Below are 17,429 nucleotides of genomic sequence, written 5' to 3'. Positions count from 1 at the left end.
TAGGATAATCGAATCTATGACCTCTTATTTAGAGAGACATGACGTTACATTATTTTCTTCCTTCTTTTACTCACATAATAATGATTTGTGATTTGCTTACTTTTAACGTTAGGAAAGCGACATCATTATATTACAAACAAATTCCTTGTGGCCAAGTTCTATTACTATTGGTTTTTTGAACCTAAAATTTTGCTTTTTCAAATGTTGCCCGGACAATTGATGGGAAAATTGCACCCACTAACATACAAAACTTGTCGTTTCTCGGACGCACATGCAAACACACATTATTGGCATCTTTACTTGTTAACCACTAAGCTTTGGTACGACCGTCCATGTCAGATTTGATTAATTAATTTAATTAATGAATATAATAAATATAACCAGGAGGAAAATGAGACGAATTTGGAAGTACTAATTAAGATTATGAGTTTAGAATTACAGTAATTAATACACAGCGGTATTTATAGCATGCCAAATTTTTGCTAGCATTTAATGAGCTTGACTAATAAAAGCGGTGAAAGGGAAGTAAGTGATAACGGCGTTATTTGACGGATATATTGCATCTTTTTTTTTTTTTTACTGGATTGAAACAGAAAAATGAGTGGTGAAAAGTGAAAAAGTTAATTTGTATAGTTTTGTGTTTGGAAGGATTTTTACCCTAACGTCGACAAGTAATAGGGGTGGCGATTCGCGGCGGTGCATCACGGGGAACCAGTTGAGTTTGGCCGTGAGCTGCCAGCATAGATTTGTAGATCTGGACGAGCATCCTCTCGTCGTACTCCTTGAGTGGCCGGGCTCCGAAGCTGGCGACGGTGTCGCCGGAGAAGCCACCCATGCCCATGCCGCCGCCGCCGCCGATGACGCGGGTGTTGGCGATCCTCAGCATCATGTTGACGTAGGCGTTGCGGAGGCGAATAAGCAGCTTTTTGGGAGAAAATCGGAGGTTGAAATTGAGCTTGATCTTGGGCGTGAGCTTTATCCTCCACGACGGTTTCTTCCGGCCGCTAGCTCCGTCTCCGGTATCAAACTTCCTTCTCCGGCCGCCGCGGCTTATCCTCTCGTATCCCTTCCTCTTCGTCTTCCAGTACTGCTTTATCCCGTTGTATACATTAACAGACACCCCTTCCATTCCCCTCCCGGATCACGATCTCGTAACCGCCTTATCTCTTCAACTCCCCTCAGATTCTCAGAACATTGAATGTTGCGTATAAACGAAGACGAGAAATATAGGAATTTGGTAGTGGGGAGTTGGGTATATGGGAGGTAATATTAAATGAGTTTCAACTGCTTTTCTCGCTTCAATTTAATGCACTTTTCCCTTTCTAATCATTAATTTCATTTTACGTTTAATAAAATGACATTTTAATGTCAACAAAGCTTATCTAATTTTTTTAAAACCAGATTCTATATTACAATTAATACAAATCTGCAGCCTCCCATTTAAAAAAAGGTTTTTAATTCCTGTGATAACTCAAAAATTAATCAAACTAGATAACTTATAATAATTTATTTTTATCTCTATCTAAGAAATAGAATTAACAAGATATCTCACGAGTTATCTTACCTATACTAGTGAGTAGTGACTTTTACCGATTCAATTTTACATGAAATGTTATGATGAAGATTATAGGGTGGTTGTACCCTAGCTGGAATTAGCTGTACCCTGGCATTCACTAAAATAAAAAAGCATCTAACCGTCCATTGCAGGGGAGCAGTACGTAGATCCTGGTAATTAAGGTCAACGTCGCTGCGTGTGCGTTGCACGTGCATTTGCCGCTGAAAGTGAATACGCGGTGGTTTGTATTAACTCTGGTTGTTTCATTGTTTCCGGTTATAGGTTTTGGTTCTTTAATATAACATTATACGCCGTTATTTGTTAATGTTAGTGAACCTGAGACGTTGTTATTGTAGGGGCCACATTTAATTTGTAAGTGACGGCGTTAATGGGTCGTGGAATTAATCCAAGGAGTAGTTGTTTGTATTATTACGGGGGGTGTAACATATAAGTAGAGTGTTTAACCGTGGTTTACAGTTTATATCGATCACCAATATTCTCCTCTAAGATTCCTGAGAATCTTGCCGTGCGGGGAATCTGGGTCGCCCCTCGCGGCGTTTTGTTTCCAAATTTCCATGGCTCTCAACAGCGTATCCTCCGCCGATTCCAGCTGCTCCGGCAGCCACACCACCACACCTCCTGCGGCGGCTCCGCCGCTGCTGTCGGTTGCTCGCGTTATCGGCTTTCTTGTGTCGGCCATCTTTAAGCCCGACAACGGCGACGCCTTGTGGTGCTTGAAGTATTCCCTGTTGTCGTCTTCTTGTCGGCGCCGGTCCGTCGCGTCATCCGGCCACGGGCCGCCGTCCAACCCCGCGCAGCTCACGTCTGTTGTTGAAGCGTTAGAGTTGCGACGCTTTTGTTGGAGGTTTGGCTCTATGCGATCGTTCACGCCGGAGCTCTCTATCTTGGGCGATGACCCACAAGGGGATTTCGACGGCGAATATGGAACTTTCCCGGTGTTGCTGGGTTTAATCTCCGATTCCCCCTTCGCCGTTTCCGCCTTCTTCGCCTCCGCGGCATCATATTCCTGCATATATATATAAATCATAATTATATATATTCACACGCAGCTAGCTAGCCACGTATCAAGAATGAAGAACCAACTACTTATTACTTACATCAACATCACCGCCATGAACATCAGGGTCCGCTGTCCGGCCTACCGAGGCCGACAAAAGTCTTTCCGGCAGACAGTATTGATTCCTCGGAATCAATCCTAGAAGGGGACGATTCAGCTTTGCTGCTAATCTAGCATACATACTTAAGATCTGGCTTCGTATGCGACAAAGGAACAAGAAATTTATAGTTTTAATTTTACCGTCCTATGTAGAATGATTCAATTCTTACTCTGCTTAACCAAATTTAGGATATGATGCTTATATACGTGTCGGCGGCGGTGCAGTGATGAATGAAAAGTTACGTGTCGAAATTTCTGGAGCTTCTGGTGGCATCTTATTTCTACGCGTCACATTTTTGCTTCTTCGCCGTCATCTCCAGCCTTATCCAGATATTTCTTATTTCTTAATCACAAATTTTCTCACTTGATTTATCATAATGTGGAGTCACGTGATACAATCTTTGTAGAATCAATGTTTAGTTTTACCAATAACACATTACAAAAAAGGCAAAAAAAGGCTTTCTCTTTTTCCAGTGATTTTGTTTTCTCAGGAAAAAATTACTGAAAAATGAACAACACTTTCCCCTTTTGCATATCTGGCTGCCAGCTGCAATGGAGATTGGAGAAGGACTCGTACGACTACTAATTTGAAAGTTGGATAGATTGCAAAAATTGGAAAAATGGATTCAAAATTGAAATTTCCCTCGGAATCCAGTCTTCATGCTTTGAATAGTACTCCGTAATTAATATCAATGTACAGCAGAGACACTGACATTGAAGTTGATGAACCCGTGAAGGGTACAAGACGACAAATGAATGCCATGGAAACGTCAACAATTCAAACAAAAAGGGGAAAAAAAATCAACAAATTCAAGATTAGATCGCATTACTAAAACAGAAAATGAATGCTCCGTCGGTTATTACAGCATCATCTTCTTCTACTTCTTGCATTTCTTATAACAAAGATCTTACAATTGCAGCACTAAGCTTGAGGGTTAACAATGGAGTCAATCGATTAGTAATCCTAGAGGTTTTTACTGCCTACAACGGGTACGGGGGACAGGGAAAATGGTTGGTTGTATGGGGATGGGGGTTAGGGTTTGGTGTTCGGAGCGGGGCGGGCCTAGGCGTAAACGGAGCCGTAAGAGAGAGCCATCAAAAGTATCGCCGCCTGTTCCTCCTCTCGCAACTGACTCAACAGCTTTTCCGATCTCCGTAACGCCGTCTCTCCTTCCAATGCCATCCACCGCATCCTCAGCGACTTGGCTGTCTCGGTGCTCCCGCCGCTGCTAACGGCGCCGTCTCCGCCGCCGCCGCCGCTCTTCCTCCTCTTCTTGCCCTTCTCGTTCCTCCCCCGGTCCAACCCTAGCATCTGCCTCCTCTTCTTGTTGTACTTGATCCCGCACGCGTTACAAAGCGACTACACCCAAAACTTCACCTCATTACTATACACCACTCATAACAAAAAAACAGAAAATCAGCAAGTAAAAAACTACCTTGGGACCAGCCGGACCGCCACGCCAGAGCGGCGTTCTGGTGGTGTGACAATCACTGCAACTCTTAACCTGGGGAGAAGGGCTATCCGGTTCTTTTGATCCCTGCAACAGAAAGGACGGTAAGAGCCTAAGAGGAAGCGGAGATAAAAGCATGATCGCAAAAAATGGAGAAGAAAATAGTTTAGAGGAATCACTGACCATTTGCTCATTCAGATCCATGATCGCATACACTCCAGAAAGCAGTAAAAAAAATGCAGAAAAAGATGTCACAGCAGGAACCCACAAAAACGCATTTAGAATGAGGAAACGAAAACCCAAAAGTGAAAAGCGGGAAGAAGATAAGGGTGGGAAATAGGAATTTGTTTTAATGGAGGCTACATAAACACAACAGACAGGCAGACAGAGAGGGAGAGGGAGAGAGAGATTGTGATGTATGAAGAAATCAAGAAAGAGAAGGAGAGATCAAAGGGGTGTAAAACGTTTGGGCCGTTGGGAGGCGGGGAGACATTTATCTGTGGGCTGAAGGGAATCAGACGGTCAGCGGCTACTAAATCTAAGATGAAATATAAATTTAAAAAAAAAAAAAAAAAAAAAAAAGGATAAATGGGTAACAACAGTGAAGCATTAGGTGGACAGTGGTCTGCAAGACACGAAACCCTAGACCCCCCTCACTCTTCATTTTCCATTCATTTTTTAAAATTTCACGAATACTACCCTCTCCATTGGATTCCCTCCCACCTAATCCAAACCTCCAACAATATCTTGCTCCAGCAATCTCAGCCGTTGAAACGAGTGGGGGATCTTCGGCATTCCACGTCGACGTTTCCTTTTAAAAGATCTGTGGTGCGAGATTGTTCGCCAGTGTCTTGATAAGTACGTACCCTCTCACTGCTTAGGTGTCTATTGGATTTTTTCTTTTAACAATACAAACCAACATTAATGATATATATTAGGTAAACTTTGTTATTATAAAGATTAATAGGTCGTTCCCCAAATGTCTATCTGATTGATTATGTTTGTGCTTCTATTATTAAAGCATTTAATTTTTCACCTTGTAAAATACAGTATTAAATAGTGATACAACTTTTTAATTGCTCTTTCATAAATGACCAGTGTTTCTAGTCCAGTTTCTTCACTTTCTTGTGTGTGGGTGGGTATAGAGTTGCATCGCTACTGTCTACTGAAGAGTAGCTGACAAAAGTGCGAGGCCAGATAGCTATACTTTGATTTGACACTACCACACTGAAACGTCCTTGACCTCGGGGTCAAACTTATAGCATCTTACTTGACTACTTTCTTCCGGATTTGTTGAGTAAAGCTCAATAATCGGTTATTAATCTCACTTAAGTAATTGTCTGTGATGTTTTATTGATGGCCGCTTTCGATTTTACTCTATTTATTTATATCAAAAGTTAACGTCTCCGTCAGCCGATTTCAGTAATAATTAGTCCGCAATTATCAGGCTGTGCAAACATAGTCTTCTGTTTCTGTGGTCCATCATCCTTCCGCCTTAATTTTGATCACGATAGTTAACCATCAACCTTGGGTACATGTAGATGGTGACACCATGATTCATAACAACTACTTTCAGTATGAGCCAACAAAATTATTTTCTTAATGCAGGGCAGATGCAACCAACAACCCATTCATTGTACCAGCAAATACAAGCTGCTCATTTACATTTAAATCACTCACAGTCTATTGACCTTACAAACCACAAAAACTGCCTCAAAAGCGTCCATTACTCATTGCTTTACATATTCCACCTCTCAATAAATCTTTAGAACTTCACATCACATTACAATGCGACAAATCAAACAAACAAATGAAAAACATAGGATGGATTTTTTAAAACCAAAAAAAAAATAAAAATCATCCAAACAATTCCTCTTTCATAACAGGACTGTGACCATCTGGCCGGCCTCGGCTGCATTTCTGATCATATGATAATTTATTATTATGTAGCCACCGTAGAGATAGAACCAGAGATCTGAAGAATCTCAAGCAAGTGGATCTGAACCAAATAAAGTGTTGGGAGAAACTATCCACCCGACTCCAATGTATTTGTATTGCTGGCCAAGGCCTTCACATTTAATCTGATTCCTGCAAGGTATTGACGAATAATGAGTGGCATGACAAACTCCATTCAAGGTTTTGTGATCAGGTCAGGATACATTACTGTTCTGCAAACACACACCATAATTGGAAATATGATACTTTAATGAAAATGCCATCACAGCCTAACGGAAAATATATGAACATGTATGAGAGAATCACACCTTCAACTGAAGTTGAATCCTCCTGATGGAACATTTAGTTCACCACCTCCAAAGTCAAATCCAGTTTGTGGAGCATCACCTGATGTAACCTGCTCGTCCTCGTCTTCGTCTTCCAACCAATATGTCTCAAGGAGCTTTATAGCCTTCTCATATATTTCATTATTATCATGGTTCTGAAGGCTTTCAATCTTATCCAAACCATCAGCTTCATCAATCAACTGTGCATATATATTAACACTATCTGCATTTGCATCTGCAGCCTTCTCAGTTTCCCCAACCTTCAGAATGTTCTCCAGTCCTTCCAAGCAGACAGTCACAATTCTTGGGTCAGGACAAGCTAGAAGATCGCACAATGGCTTAATACAACCCTGGGCAACCAAGAATCTGCCAAACAGTCCAAATATGAGCTTCAACTCACCTGTAAAGTAGCAACCAACTACACTGCAAAATCAAAGAAAAGAGATATACTCCGTACTTGATTTGTTCCTTAGATCCACCGGAAGTGGCATTTGAAATTGCCCAAGCAGCCTCTTTCTTTATATCAAATTCAGCATTTTGGAGCAGATCGACAATAGGAGGAGTTAAACCAGCATCAATCACAGCCTGAGAATTAAATTTAAGACAACTTTAATATCACCATGCATCAGGGAACACAAGTATCAACTTTAAAATTAAAAAGGAAACAAAATTTTAAAACTTCATTTTAAATGAGAGGTGGTTTGATGCAAAAGTCAAAACATATTTATGAGAATTACAAATTTTTTATTATGTAATCAGGAGAAAACGTCCAAAAAGTTACTTGTTGAAACTACACTGGTATTGAACCATGACAACGCTGAGAATATTCTAGCAAAATATTGTGACTGCAGGATAATACAACTAAATTTATTGCCTGTACAGGGATTACCTGAATTTGATCCTTATTTCCAGCAGTGATATTTGAGATTGTCCAGCATGCTTCCTTCTTGATGTTTTTTTTGTAATTTTGAGTCAACAGGTTGAGAAGGCAAGCAAGGGCCTGATGATCAATCATGACCTGTAATTTGGAAATAGTTTATTGATGAACTAAGGATCATATTTAGAATTTTTAAACCAGAATACAAGTTCATGGAACAAATACAAGACTAAATATTGTTTGGCTTAAGAGAGCTAAGGAATGAAAATAAAGAGAAATCTAATGTTAGTTTACATAGCACGTAAGGTTGGAGAAATGCAAGGGATAGAGGACGAGGCAGATTAAGATTTAATTGCATACACAAAAAAGGCATGTACATTCATCTCCCGCTTTATTTATTTATTAATAGTCATAATTCTTTACAAAGTAATTCTACTATTGGGGTTGCAAAAATAGCGCCTAGGCACCGGCCAGCCGCCTAGCATATCACCATAATTGGTGGTCTAGGTGGCCTAGGGCCCCCGCCTAGCCACCGATTAGCTATTGTTTCCTTCTTCTTTTTTTAAATGGGTTATTTTACTCAAAACAACGTCGATTTTGAACTAAATAACTCTAAATCATTCAAACCCTAGATGTTTTTTAGGTTAACATTTAATATTTTAGTATTAACTATTAAAGTATTAAATAGTTTATAATTATCAAGTCTTTAAAAAAAAATTAAAAAATAAATAAATAAATAAACATTTAAACCATGTCTACTATACTTTCTCAATCTTTTTCAGCCCAAACAAATAAACAATCAATGCCACCCATTTGGAATGGTAATAGAGGTGTCATCACACTACATGGTAGTTGGCTTATTTATTTATTTATTTTTCCTCTTCATTCCAAATAGACTTTTCTCATCCTCTGTTTAGCATCAAAGATCAAGACACTAGTTTAAGAATTTTTTATGCATAGCAGCAAAGTAAAAGACAGAACAAGTGGTAAATGAGAATGAAATTACAAATAAAGAGGAAAATAAACAAGGGGAGCTGATTATAAAACCTTATCTTTAGCATATAATTAGCACCTTAAGTATCATGGAATAACAGGGGACCCAATTAATCATGTATTGCTGCTTATCTACTAAAGAGTTCACGCAATGATGTATGTATATACCCTAGCAGACACCGTGTAAGCTTAATGCATTTTTGTACAAGAGATAAAATTATAGCAAAACAAACAGAATGGTATTGGATACCTGAGTTTGGATATCATCTCCAGTAACAATATTACCAACTGTTCTTAGAGCTGGAATAATAACACATGGTGAAGGATGACTGAAGACAATCAACAAGCAAAAAATAAAGTGAGAACAATTGATTCTTATTAAGTAAACAAGACAAAAATTTGTAAAAGTTGGATAGTAAAATCTATTACTAACAGCAGAAGCTCAACAAGGCGTGGACAGACTCCAGCCTCAATCACAGCCTGGATTTTATCGTTAGTACCATCAGAAAGGTAAGAAAGAGCCCAGCATGCATCTGTCAGGACTTCCTCGTCAGTTGAAAGTATAAGACGAGCAAGAATAGGTAGGGCCACTTTTAACTGCATAAGCATATTCAACCCCCATATTTATACATACACATGTAAATGTATAGATTTATATAAGAGAGAAAAAAAATAAGATGGAGAGGGAGGTAAAAAAGGTCTAACCTCCTCAAATGGAGGCTGAGGGTTTTTGCCTCTACAGAAATTGGACAGTGTCCAGGTTGCATTTCGCAACATGGACAGTTTTGACTGGTCATTAAACTGTGCTAATAATGACATCAAAGCTCCATGGTTAATCAAAAGATCACGACAGTTGGGTGAATCACCAGCAATATTTCCTAACGCCCAAACGGCCTGAGAACTCAAAAGCACATTGAAACCAATAGAACTTAATTGAAGAATCGGTCATTCACTTGTAATGTTGCACTGCTAACTATTAGATGCTGAAAAAAATTAATCAAACCCCACAAGAAGAACAGTATTATTATGTCTCACAACACATACCTGCTCACGAACATCATCACTTGGAGAACTAAGAAGTCTGATAAAAATTGGAATAGCACCATAATCAATTACAACCTTTGTGTTTTCTGAAGTCCCAGACGCAATATTAGTGAGAGCCCATGCTGCCTCAAACTAGAATAACCAATGATATCAAATACGAATAAATGAATGCAAGGGGTTATACACACACAAATATAATAAGAAATGCCAGCAACAAAACTCAACCTGAAGTTGATGATAATCATCTCTGGCAAGAAATTCAACAAATCTAGCAACAACTCCAGATTGTATCACCTCTTCAATTGGTGGATTGCGTTCTGTCATGACATTCACAAAGAAAATAATATATAAATTTGTGAGGCAAAATGATGCCCAGCAAATCTCAACTGAAATCATAGCATTGAGTAGAACTATAGAAGGAACCTATTGAAAGGAGCTTCCGTAACTGAGTAGTTGCTTCGAGTTGCAAATTGGCATCATTAGACCAAGCCCCGGCAACCATAGCAGGAAGACTCTCTAACTGAAGTAATCGAACAGACAATACAATTTCAGTGAAAAATACACCTAAGCAACTTCGGCGAGATAATCTACTACTCCAATACAATCTTCAACCATCAGAAGCATATGAAAGTTAGCACAATAGACTATGAAACAATACGTAATGCAGTCATCAGCAGAAACAAAAGGAAGATGAACATCGGCAAGTACTGATCGCATGCGAAATCTGAGTTTAGCTAGCTAAATCCGATCGAAGCTCGAAGGGAGGTATCAAGTACTGAGGAAAAACAAAATATGAAATGAACCTTCTTATCGATAAGAGAGACGGCAGCAGAGCTCTGGAGTTGCTGAGCTTGAAGACCCTCGCGACGCTTCTTAAGCAAGTTCTCCTCTCTTTTGTTCTTGCGGATCTCAACCATGTTCTCTTCTCTTCTTCTCCGACCATCGTCGGCATCAACGGCGACCTTATAGCGGCTCCGGCGAGCATCGGTTCTGGCGTTAGGTCTCAGCGACATGATGCTCAAATCAATTTAATCAATCCTAAACAACCTGGCAGTGATACAATCTATGATTATATTCACGATTTCACGGTAGGGAAGAAATTCTCCAGGAGTTGTAGAAAGAAGAAATCATCAGGCGTGGGTATGGTATGGCTTTGAACCACCGCCGAGTCTCTAAATACGCCCAATAATGATGCTATTAACTATAATGCCACTGATTTGAATTTCATATGATGATATGAGAATTGTTATTCTATTTTGTGAGGTGGATCTTGGTAGGAATAAATTATGTATTTTGTGTATTTTTAATATTGAAAGTGTGAATTTTTAAAATATAAATTGTGTTTTTAAGTTAAAACTCATACAAATATTTAAAATGTAAATTGTAAATATTTAGCATGTAAATTGTGAACATTTGAACCTAAGTTTATATCTTAATATGGATCCGGGCCCACAAAATAATTTGTCATGATATGAACATGATACAATATTTTACTTGTGAGTCAATATCACGCTGAATTAAGCAAGATGAACTTCTTGCTTTAGCTTTCTACCCGAAAAAACTGAAGTCCTTAACTACTATGCTATTTTCGTAAGCAATAATTTGTATATGTGTCACATTGTAACTTTTATAGAGAAAATGGTCAAATAGGCCTCTAAACTTTACCTCAAAGATCAATTAGCATCATAAGCTTTACAAAAGTGCAATTAAACCCTCAAACATGTCAAATTGGATCAATGAAACTCAAAAATTAATAAATAACCTATTATTACAGTTCATTTCAATTCCGGCAACAGATTCTGGCCACCGGCGAGGAATTCCGACCACCGGTAAAAAAAAAATATGATCACCGACGACAAAATTCGACGTTCGGTCGTCTTCCGGAGAAGACGACCAGATCTGGTCGTTCTTCTCCAATGGAGAAGCGTCTTCTCCATGGGAGAATGCGGCCGTCCGATCGTCTTCTCCAGTAGAAGACGACCGGACGGTCGGATTTTTTCGCCGATCGCCATAATTGAAATGACATGTAATAACAGGTCATTTATCAGTTTTTGGACTTCATTGACCCAATTTGACATGTTTAATGGTTTAATTGCACTTTTGTAATTGACCTTTGGGTAAAGTTTAGGGGCCTATTTGACCATTTTCTCGCTTTTATTTTTATACTCTTGTAACAAAATGTCATGAATTCAATTCTTGCTAATATCATTTCAATTCATTTTGTTACATACGTTTTTTAGTGTGATTTATTTTTCTTATACGATTTATGAGTTTTTGTATAGGAGCAATATTTATCTAGTATATAGTATCAAACACTGACTATGTATACAAAATGTCATTAATAGTGATTATTCCCCGAGTCTCGTGCCTATACGTTAACCTGTCCTAAGCATGCGAGCTCTGGTGGATCCGTGCCGATCAACTCCGAGCTAATTAGTTGGTCTTCCCGCTCATCTGTGCATGTTAGGTTCTCGTAAAGGGTCATCCTAAAGAGAGCTCACCATTATCCTATCACCCGACCTACTCTAGTCGGGTCGACCATCCCTGGGATTTCCTGTCCTGTCCCGTATGGTCAGGAATCTATAAATACCGCATTTATTGATGTCAATTGAGACTTTTTGCTATTTACCTACGCAACGACTTTGGAGCTCAGGAACCTATGACCCATTGTCACGTTGTCCAGGCTTTATTAGTTAAACCAACAAGCAGATCAAGGTTAAGGAACCACCATCGGGATCAACCTAACCCTGTATCTTGTACAATACATATAACATTTAATAATATTCCCGTATTTACAACATCAGCCATTATACTTGAGTATTGGAACAATTATAACTAGTTGGCAAAACTAACAGGTGTATCAATTATACTAAACAAGTTCGACTAAATTAACTTATGTTTACCATACTACAAAGTTAAGTTGTCGTAGTTATCAAGCAACTCAGTTAATGCCACCTAATTGCGACGTGTCAGCATGACACTAGTGTTTGGTCATAAGTATAAATAGAGCTATCCCATTGTAACACATGATCATCTATTATTTCATATTGTTATTTGTATTGTACATATTATCTTGAACTAATTATTTGATTATTATTTATTTATCTTAGTGCATTCTCAATAATTGGCTATCACTCTCAATACGCCCAATAAGCGCGTGTAGTATACGCGTCCACTAGGTGCGCACCCGCTGTAATTTTTTTGTTTTTGTTTCAGTTTGTAGGATTCACTCCATGAAACAAAAAACGAAGACTCATGCACTCCTCCTACAACCTAAATTTTTTCTTTTCAACACACTATCTCTTCCACTTTGAATCAACCCTAAAAAATGAGGTAAAATCCTATTGGGATGCTCATATAGATATTTAAAAAATAAAAATTTATTGTATGGATCAATTGCAAAAAAATTGGTTTGATAGTTTGTTTTGTAACTATAATATTATAAATTTAATTTGTTGTGTAATTTATCTATTGTAATTATTTGATTTATTTATTTGTAATTACTAATTATTTATTACAATGTAATCTCAACTCAAAGTTAACCCTCTCTATAAGAGTTAGATTAGGAAAGTAGTTCTTTTTTTCCACAAGAAATATTTGAGAATAATTTCATTTCGCATCTAACAAGTAATAGCTCACACTTATCTTATCCAATATTATTGTTATCTTCAGCTGTAAGAAATTAGTAAGCTGCTCCATCGGCAACTGAAATAACTGCAAATCTGCAATCAGGCACGGACAAGAGACGAAAATTTGTTGGAAAAGAGAAATATTGTGCGGAGTAATAGAGAAAATAGGACTATTTTAAAATCCGGAGTTGATTAAAGATTATTAGGATTTGACTTTGGAAATTACTGGTAATAAAAGTGCCAATAATGTTCGACAGACCAGAAGAGAAATAGCTCACGACAGGTAACAGGATGTCGTCGTCGTCGATTACGGAGGTCAGGGATTCCGACGAACGAACACCGCTTCTTGGGAGTTCCTCGCCGGAAGCACCGATCGTAGGTTCACTCAACAGTGTGCAAGAAATCGTCGTTTTGCCAGCTGAAGCAACACCTACACATTCAAGTAATTCAAAAGAACGCCTAGTCTCTCTCGATGTCTTTAGAGGCCTCACTGTTGCTGTAAGTCCCCTCTGAACCTTATATATGTATATATTTTTTCGTTTTTGTTCATTTTTGGTATTTTCATGTGAAGGAGATCAATTGTAGTGATCCTCTCTTAGCGCCGTTTCTGAATTTGACACTCGTGTGTTTTAATTTTGATTTTTATATTATGCGGTGATTCGTTAGCTGATGATTTTGGTTGATGACGCTGGAAAAGCTTTTCCGAGTATAAATCATTCTCCTTGGTTTGGAGTGACACTTGCGGACTTCGTGATGCCATTTTTCCTCTTTGTTGTTGGTGTTTCAGTGAGTCTTGTGTTCAAGGTACATTTTTTGACTGATAAAATTTCCCCACCTATTCAGGCCCCTACTTCTTTTAAATGTTGTATGCGGTATGATTGCTATTCATGGCTGTTACTGGTATCACTGATTTTCATTAGCTACTGTTCCTTTGAGTCCAGAGAAATAATTGTTGTTAGTGCCATTTTTTGAGATGCTAGATCTTTGGTCTCTGTTTACTGCTATTATACTCTGATAGTGATGAGACTACCCTATCTGGTGCAGAAAGTTCCCAGCAAACCAGCAGCAACGAAGAAAGTTTTGCTCAGGATGGTTAAGCTTTTTATATTGGGAGTCATTCTTCAAGGTATGCATCACCAAACCCACATTTATTTTTCTGGTTATAACTACATAATAAACATTTATGGTTGTATGTGGTTAGGTGGGTATTTTCATGGGCGTGGTGATCTAAGTTATGGAGTTGATATAAAGAAGATTAGATGGATGGGCGTGTTACAGGTACTCTAGCACAACTGGAACTTAAATTAAGCACTGATGAAAATATTAAATCTTTGCTTTTCTTTATTTATTTACTTTATTAATGTTCTCCGTGTTTCCAATTCTTTGCTATAGAGGATTTCAATTGGATATCTTTTCTCGTCAATTTTGGAGATTTGGCTTGTTAACAACATCTCTGCTGATTCAGCAATGAAATTTGTGAGGAGATACTGGCTTCAGGCGTAAGCATTCTCTTTGGTTTAAAGTGGGGCATGACTTCTTCTTGTTCAGTTTTTAATTTCTCAGATTGATGCCATTGTTTGGTTTGCATATTATCTGGTTGATATTGACAAAGTATCCATTCTTATTACCCTGATTCCCTTTCTAAATCTCACTTGATTAAAGAAGGTGGTTAGATGCGACTCTGGGAAGGCAGTATTAATATGTTTCAGGATCTCAAATAACAATCAATTCTTAATCAGGTCTTCATTTCACAGGCTGGTTGCAGTGTCACTTAGTGTCTTATACATGGGTTTACTATATGGCCTTTATGTTCCAGACTGGGAATTTAAAGTAGATACTGCCAGCAACAGCTCAGTAGTACCACAATATGGATCTACTACACAAACTGTGAGTTAAAGGCTTTCTGAAGCTTCATCATTCTGGCAATTGCTATTTGTTGATAATAGTATTGATGGGCACAGTCAATTAATATGGATATAGTACTCAAACAGTGATAATTACTATTCGTTGATAGTATTGATTGGTGCAGTAAATAGAAGAATTCAAGCACCAATTATTGGCATTATCATTGTAGTTATGCTGACATGCAAATCATTTATCTATCTTTTGATGGTTGAGCTTTGCTAAGTTAAGGTTGTCTTTCAACCAAACGTGAAAGATCTACTAAAACACATAGTAATTTGAAAGAGATGGATATGATTTTTTATCTTACTCAAGCCCAGCATATTTCTTACCAGGTTCATTGTAATGTGAGGGGAAGTCTTGATCCTCCGTGCAATGCAGTTGGCTTCATTGATCGACTTATTCTTGGTGAAAGTCATCTCTATCAACGCCCTGTCTACAAAAGAACCAAGGTTGGTCAACTTTTTTCTTTGGTGCTGCTTTTGCTTTGCTGGAATCTTGAACTCCTGCAGTTTTATCATTACATTTTTGCTAATCCAGTTTATTTTAGTAGGAATGCAGTATCAATTCCCCTGATTATGGACCTTTGCCTGAAAATGCACCTGGGTGGTGTCTTGCTCCATTTGACCCTGAGGGTATTTTGAGGTTGGATATATCCTCTTATATCATTCCTTGCAGTTTAGATAAAATTTTGTTATGCTGTTCTGCTCTCTCTATCCCTCTCCCTCTTCCTTTATTTTTATTTTAAATTGTTTAAAGTTTAGTTTAGCCTTAGCCCTTATGCAATTGCAATTTTAGAGTTTAGTTTTGTCCTACTTTTACTGGCATAAGCTGTGAGCAAGATTAATTTTGACCGTAATTCAACTTTGAGTGCTCCTTTTCCCTTTTTCTCCATTCTTAATCCAAATGTTTTCCTCTTCTTCATTTTAATTGAAAACTTTCAGTTCTTTAATGGCTGCCATAACATGCCTTGTTGGATTACATTATGGGCACATTCTTGTTCAGGTTAAGGTAAGATGCACTCTGCTGCTATTTGGCTGATTTGAAAACTTAAATTAAATCCTATCGTTATTTTCTTCATCTTTTTTATCCCACGTATCTGTTCTTTTGATGTAGGGTCACAAGCAAAGGATAATATTTTGGTCCATATTCTCCTTCCCACTACTGATTGTTGGACTTGTTCTGGTGGTTGTAGGTAATGTTGCTTGTATTTCACATGCATTCGTATCTATGAATTAAAATTTTGTAATAAAACAATGCCTGAAGTTTTGTTCTTTCAGGGATTCCTCTTTCTAAACCACTCTATACATTGAGCTATATGTTCACCACCGCTGGAGCTTCAGCCATTGCTTTTACCATCATATATTACATTGTGAGTGTACACTTATATATTTTAACTCATTCCTTTCATCCAAGCTTGAAATTAAGGAAAACAATAGTGCTAGGCCAAGGCGTCCTGAATGTAGGTTTGTGTTGAAATAGGTCAATAAAGAAAAGGTTAACTATATGTTGCAGGTTGACGTAATTTGTTTGAGGAAACCAATGATTATATTTCAATGGATGGGAATGAATGCTCTTATCGTCTATGCTTTAGCTGCCTGTGACATCTTTCCTGCAGCTCTCCAAGGTCTCTATTGGCGTTCAACTGAAAACAATCTGGTGGGTTTCTTGTTTTTCTGTTTTCTTTGTTTAAAGACAATATGTATGTATGTATGTGTGTATGTAACCATAGATAAATGGGTCATAGGTTGATGGCTCAGAGAGGCTATTGCAAGGAATGTTACATTCAGAGAAGTGGGGTACCCTGACATTTGTATTGCTAGAGATACTGTTTTGGGGCATTGTAGCCGGATTCCTGCACATGAAAAAGCTGTATATTAAGTTGTAATGGAAGCACTGGTTTTCCTCCGCTGTATACCACCTCTCCCTCTCCATCTGAGCCAAACAAGAAGCAGAAAGTGGTCATGTTTTTGGATGCAATAATAAGGTGTCCAAAGCGGCGTTTCAAGGTACACAACATTCTCATGTTGTCTTCTGGCTCCTTTGTAGCAATGTGTATCTGTAGACATTTGAAATGTCTACATCATTCTGCCATAAGCTTATGTTGTAGTTTTATGATTTTAAATTGCCCACCAAACACCTTATAATCAAGTGGCATAAGTTTGTAATTTTAGATCAACCTATTAAATGTAAATTTTAAATTTTTGAAGACTGCAACAAGCTACACAGGCTCTCTTTTGTTTTTATGTGTTCTCTTCTCGTGATATAACTCAATTGGTCAATTAATTATCTTTGCTTGGTATGAGATGCTAAAAATTTCAAAAGAATGGTAAAAGTAGATCGGAGGCCAACATTATTATGATTATCATCATATGTTGCCTTTTATAATAATAATAATAAAAAGTGGCATCGAGTACTGAGACCACACATAGAGTTGAAGAATCTCTGGCTAGTCTTGAAAAATAAAAACAGCATCACTAGTCACAACCCTTACAGCTAATTGTCTGCCTCTTCTGACC

The 17,429-nt window shown here is 38.1% G+C and overlaps 5 protein-coding genes across 10 annotated transcripts; 1 reads left to right on the top strand and 4 right to left on the bottom strand.

Annotated features, from left to right (window-relative positions):
- Window positions 1-658: 658 nt before the first annotated feature.
- LOC109158620 lies at window positions 659-1,129 on the bottom strand. Its single transcript, XM_019306510.1, has one exon. The coding sequence runs from the start codon at window positions 1,127-1,129 to the stop codon at window positions 659-661; it is 471 nt and encodes a 156-aa protein (XP_019162055.1).
- Window positions 1,130-1,932: 803 nt separating this feature from the next.
- On the bottom strand, window positions 1,933-2,907 carry LOC109159964. Its single transcript, XM_019308081.1, has 2 exons — window positions 2,674-2,907; window positions 1,933-2,582 (listed from the first exon to the last, which is right to left on the bottom strand). The coding sequence occupies exons 1-2, from the start codon at window positions 2,812-2,814 to the stop codon at window positions 2,043-2,045; spliced, it is 681 nt and encodes a 226-aa protein (XP_019163626.1). The 5' UTR covers window positions 2,815-2,907; the 3' UTR covers window positions 1,933-2,042.
- A 616-nt stretch (window positions 2,908-3,523) lies between these two features.
- LOC109159999 (GATA transcription factor 16-like) lies at window positions 3,524-4,716 on the bottom strand. The gene is made up of 3 exons (XM_019308118.1): window positions 4,367-4,716; window positions 4,169-4,270; window positions 3,524-4,092 (listed from the first exon to the last, which is right to left on the bottom strand). The coding sequence occupies exons 1-3, from the start codon at window positions 4,385-4,387 to the stop codon at window positions 3,796-3,798; spliced, it is 420 nt and encodes a 139-aa protein (XP_019163663.1). The 5' UTR covers window positions 4,388-4,716; the 3' UTR covers window positions 3,524-3,795.
- A 1,045-nt stretch (window positions 4,717-5,761) lies between these two features.
- Window positions 5,762-10,567, bottom strand: LOC109159900 (importin subunit alpha-like). Of its 3 annotated transcripts, none has more exons than XM_019308024.1 (11): window positions 10,183-10,567; window positions 9,803-9,899; window positions 9,605-9,696; window positions 9,380-9,511; window positions 9,041-9,229; window positions 8,769-8,932; window positions 8,586-8,664; window positions 7,355-7,483; window positions 6,923-7,050; window positions 6,448-6,831; window positions 5,762-6,281 (listed from the first exon to the last, which is right to left on the bottom strand). In XM_019308024.1, the coding sequence occupies exons 1-10, from the start codon at window positions 10,390-10,392 to the stop codon at window positions 6,450-6,452; spliced, it is 1,602 nt and encodes a 533-aa protein (XP_019163569.1). In that variant the 5' UTR covers window positions 10,393-10,567; the 3' UTR covers window positions 5,762-6,281; window positions 6,448-6,449. The 3 variants fall into 3 exon arrangements, with proteins under 3 accessions (XP_019163569.1, XP_019163563.1, XP_019163557.1); XM_019308018.1 differs by having other exon boundaries at window positions 5,762-6,264; XM_019308012.1 differs by having other exon boundaries at window positions 5,762-6,271; window positions 10,183-10,565.
- A 2,419-nt stretch (window positions 10,568-12,986) lies between these two features.
- Window positions 12,987-17,156, top strand: LOC109159917 (heparan-alpha-glucosaminide N-acetyltransferase-like). 4 transcript variants are annotated; one of them, XM_019308030.1, is made up of 14 exons: window positions 12,988-13,130; window positions 13,173-13,506; window positions 13,675-13,812; window positions 14,053-14,134; window positions 14,210-14,286; window positions 14,401-14,507; window positions 14,763-14,895; window positions 15,246-15,362; window positions 15,464-15,555; window positions 15,855-15,921; window positions 16,027-16,105; window positions 16,191-16,282; window positions 16,426-16,569; window positions 16,658-17,156. In XM_019308030.1, exons 2-14 carry the CDS (start codon window positions 13,300-13,302, stop codon window positions 16,796-16,798), a joined length of 1,476 nt encoding a protein of 491 aa, XP_019163575.1. In that variant the 5' UTR covers window positions 12,988-13,130; window positions 13,173-13,299; the 3' UTR covers window positions 16,799-17,156. The 4 variants fall into 4 exon arrangements, with proteins under 4 accessions (XP_019163593.1, XP_019163588.1, XP_019163575.1 ...); XM_019308037.1 differs by lacking the exon at window positions 12,988-13,130 and having other exon boundaries at window positions 13,197-13,233; window positions 13,266-13,506; XM_019308048.1 differs by lacking the exon at window positions 15,246-15,362 and having other exon boundaries at window positions 12,987-13,130; window positions 14,763-14,871; window positions 15,462-15,493.
- Window positions 17,157-17,429: the final 273 nt, after the last annotated feature.

Source organism: Ipomoea nil, unplaced genomic scaffold (genome assembly GCF_001879475.1).
Source record: "Ipomoea nil cultivar Tokyo-kokei standard unplaced genomic scaffold, Asagao_1.1 scaffold0302, whole genome shotgun sequence".
In the NCBI taxonomy this organism is placed as follows: Eukaryota; Viridiplantae; Streptophyta; class Magnoliopsida; order Solanales; family Convolvulaceae; genus Ipomoea; species Ipomoea nil.
This window is presented reverse-complemented; position numbering and strand designations above follow the sequence as displayed.

Bases quoted from the DNA above. Each gene is read 5' to 3' on its own strand.
- LOC109158620 (XM_019306510.1), bottom strand. From the start codon at position 1,129: ATGGAAGGGGTGTCTGTTAATGTATACAACGGGATAAAGCAGTACTGG.
- LOC109159964 (XM_019308081.1), bottom strand. From the start codon at position 2,814: ATGTATGCTAGATTAGCAGCAAAGCTGAATCGTCCCCTTCTAGGATTG. The intron at 2,583-2,673 runs GTAAGTAATAAG...ATATATATGCAG, and splicing joins TTCATGGCGGTGATGTTGAT to GAATATGATGCCGCGGAGGC.
- LOC109159999 (XM_019308118.1), bottom strand. From the start codon at position 4,387: ATGGATCTGAATGAGCAAATG. The intron at 4,271-4,366 runs GTCAGTGATTCC...TTTCTGTTGCAG, and splicing joins TGGATCTGAATGAGCAAATG to GGATCAAAAGAACCGGATAG. The intron at 4,093-4,168 runs GTAGTTTTTTAC...TTTTGGGTGTAG, and splicing joins GCGGTCCGGCTGGTCCCAAG to TCGCTTTGTAACGCGTGCGG.
- LOC109159900 (XM_019308024.1), bottom strand. From the start codon at position 10,392: ATGTCGCTGAGACCTAACGCCAGAACCGATGCTCGCCGGAGCCGCTAT. The intron at 9,512-9,604 runs GTTGAGTTTTGT...TGGTTATTCTAG, and splicing joins ATGATTATCATCAACTTCAG to TTTGAGGCAGCATGGGCTCT. The intron at 7,484-8,585 runs GTATCCAATACC...TCCAAATTACAG, and splicing joins GAGATGATATCCAAACTCAG to GTCATGATTGATCATCAGGC.
- LOC109159917 (XM_019308030.1), top strand. From the start codon at position 13,300: ATGTCGTCGTCGTCGATTACGGAGGTCAGGGATTCCGACGAACGAACA. The intron at 13,507-13,674 runs GTAAGTCCCCTC...GTGATTCGTTAG, and splicing joins TTAGAGGCCTCACTGTTGCT to CTGATGATTTTGGTTGATGA. The intron at 15,556-15,854 runs GTTGGATATATC...GAAAACTTTCAG, and splicing joins GACCCTGAGGGTATTTTGAG to TTCTTTAATGGCTGCCATAA.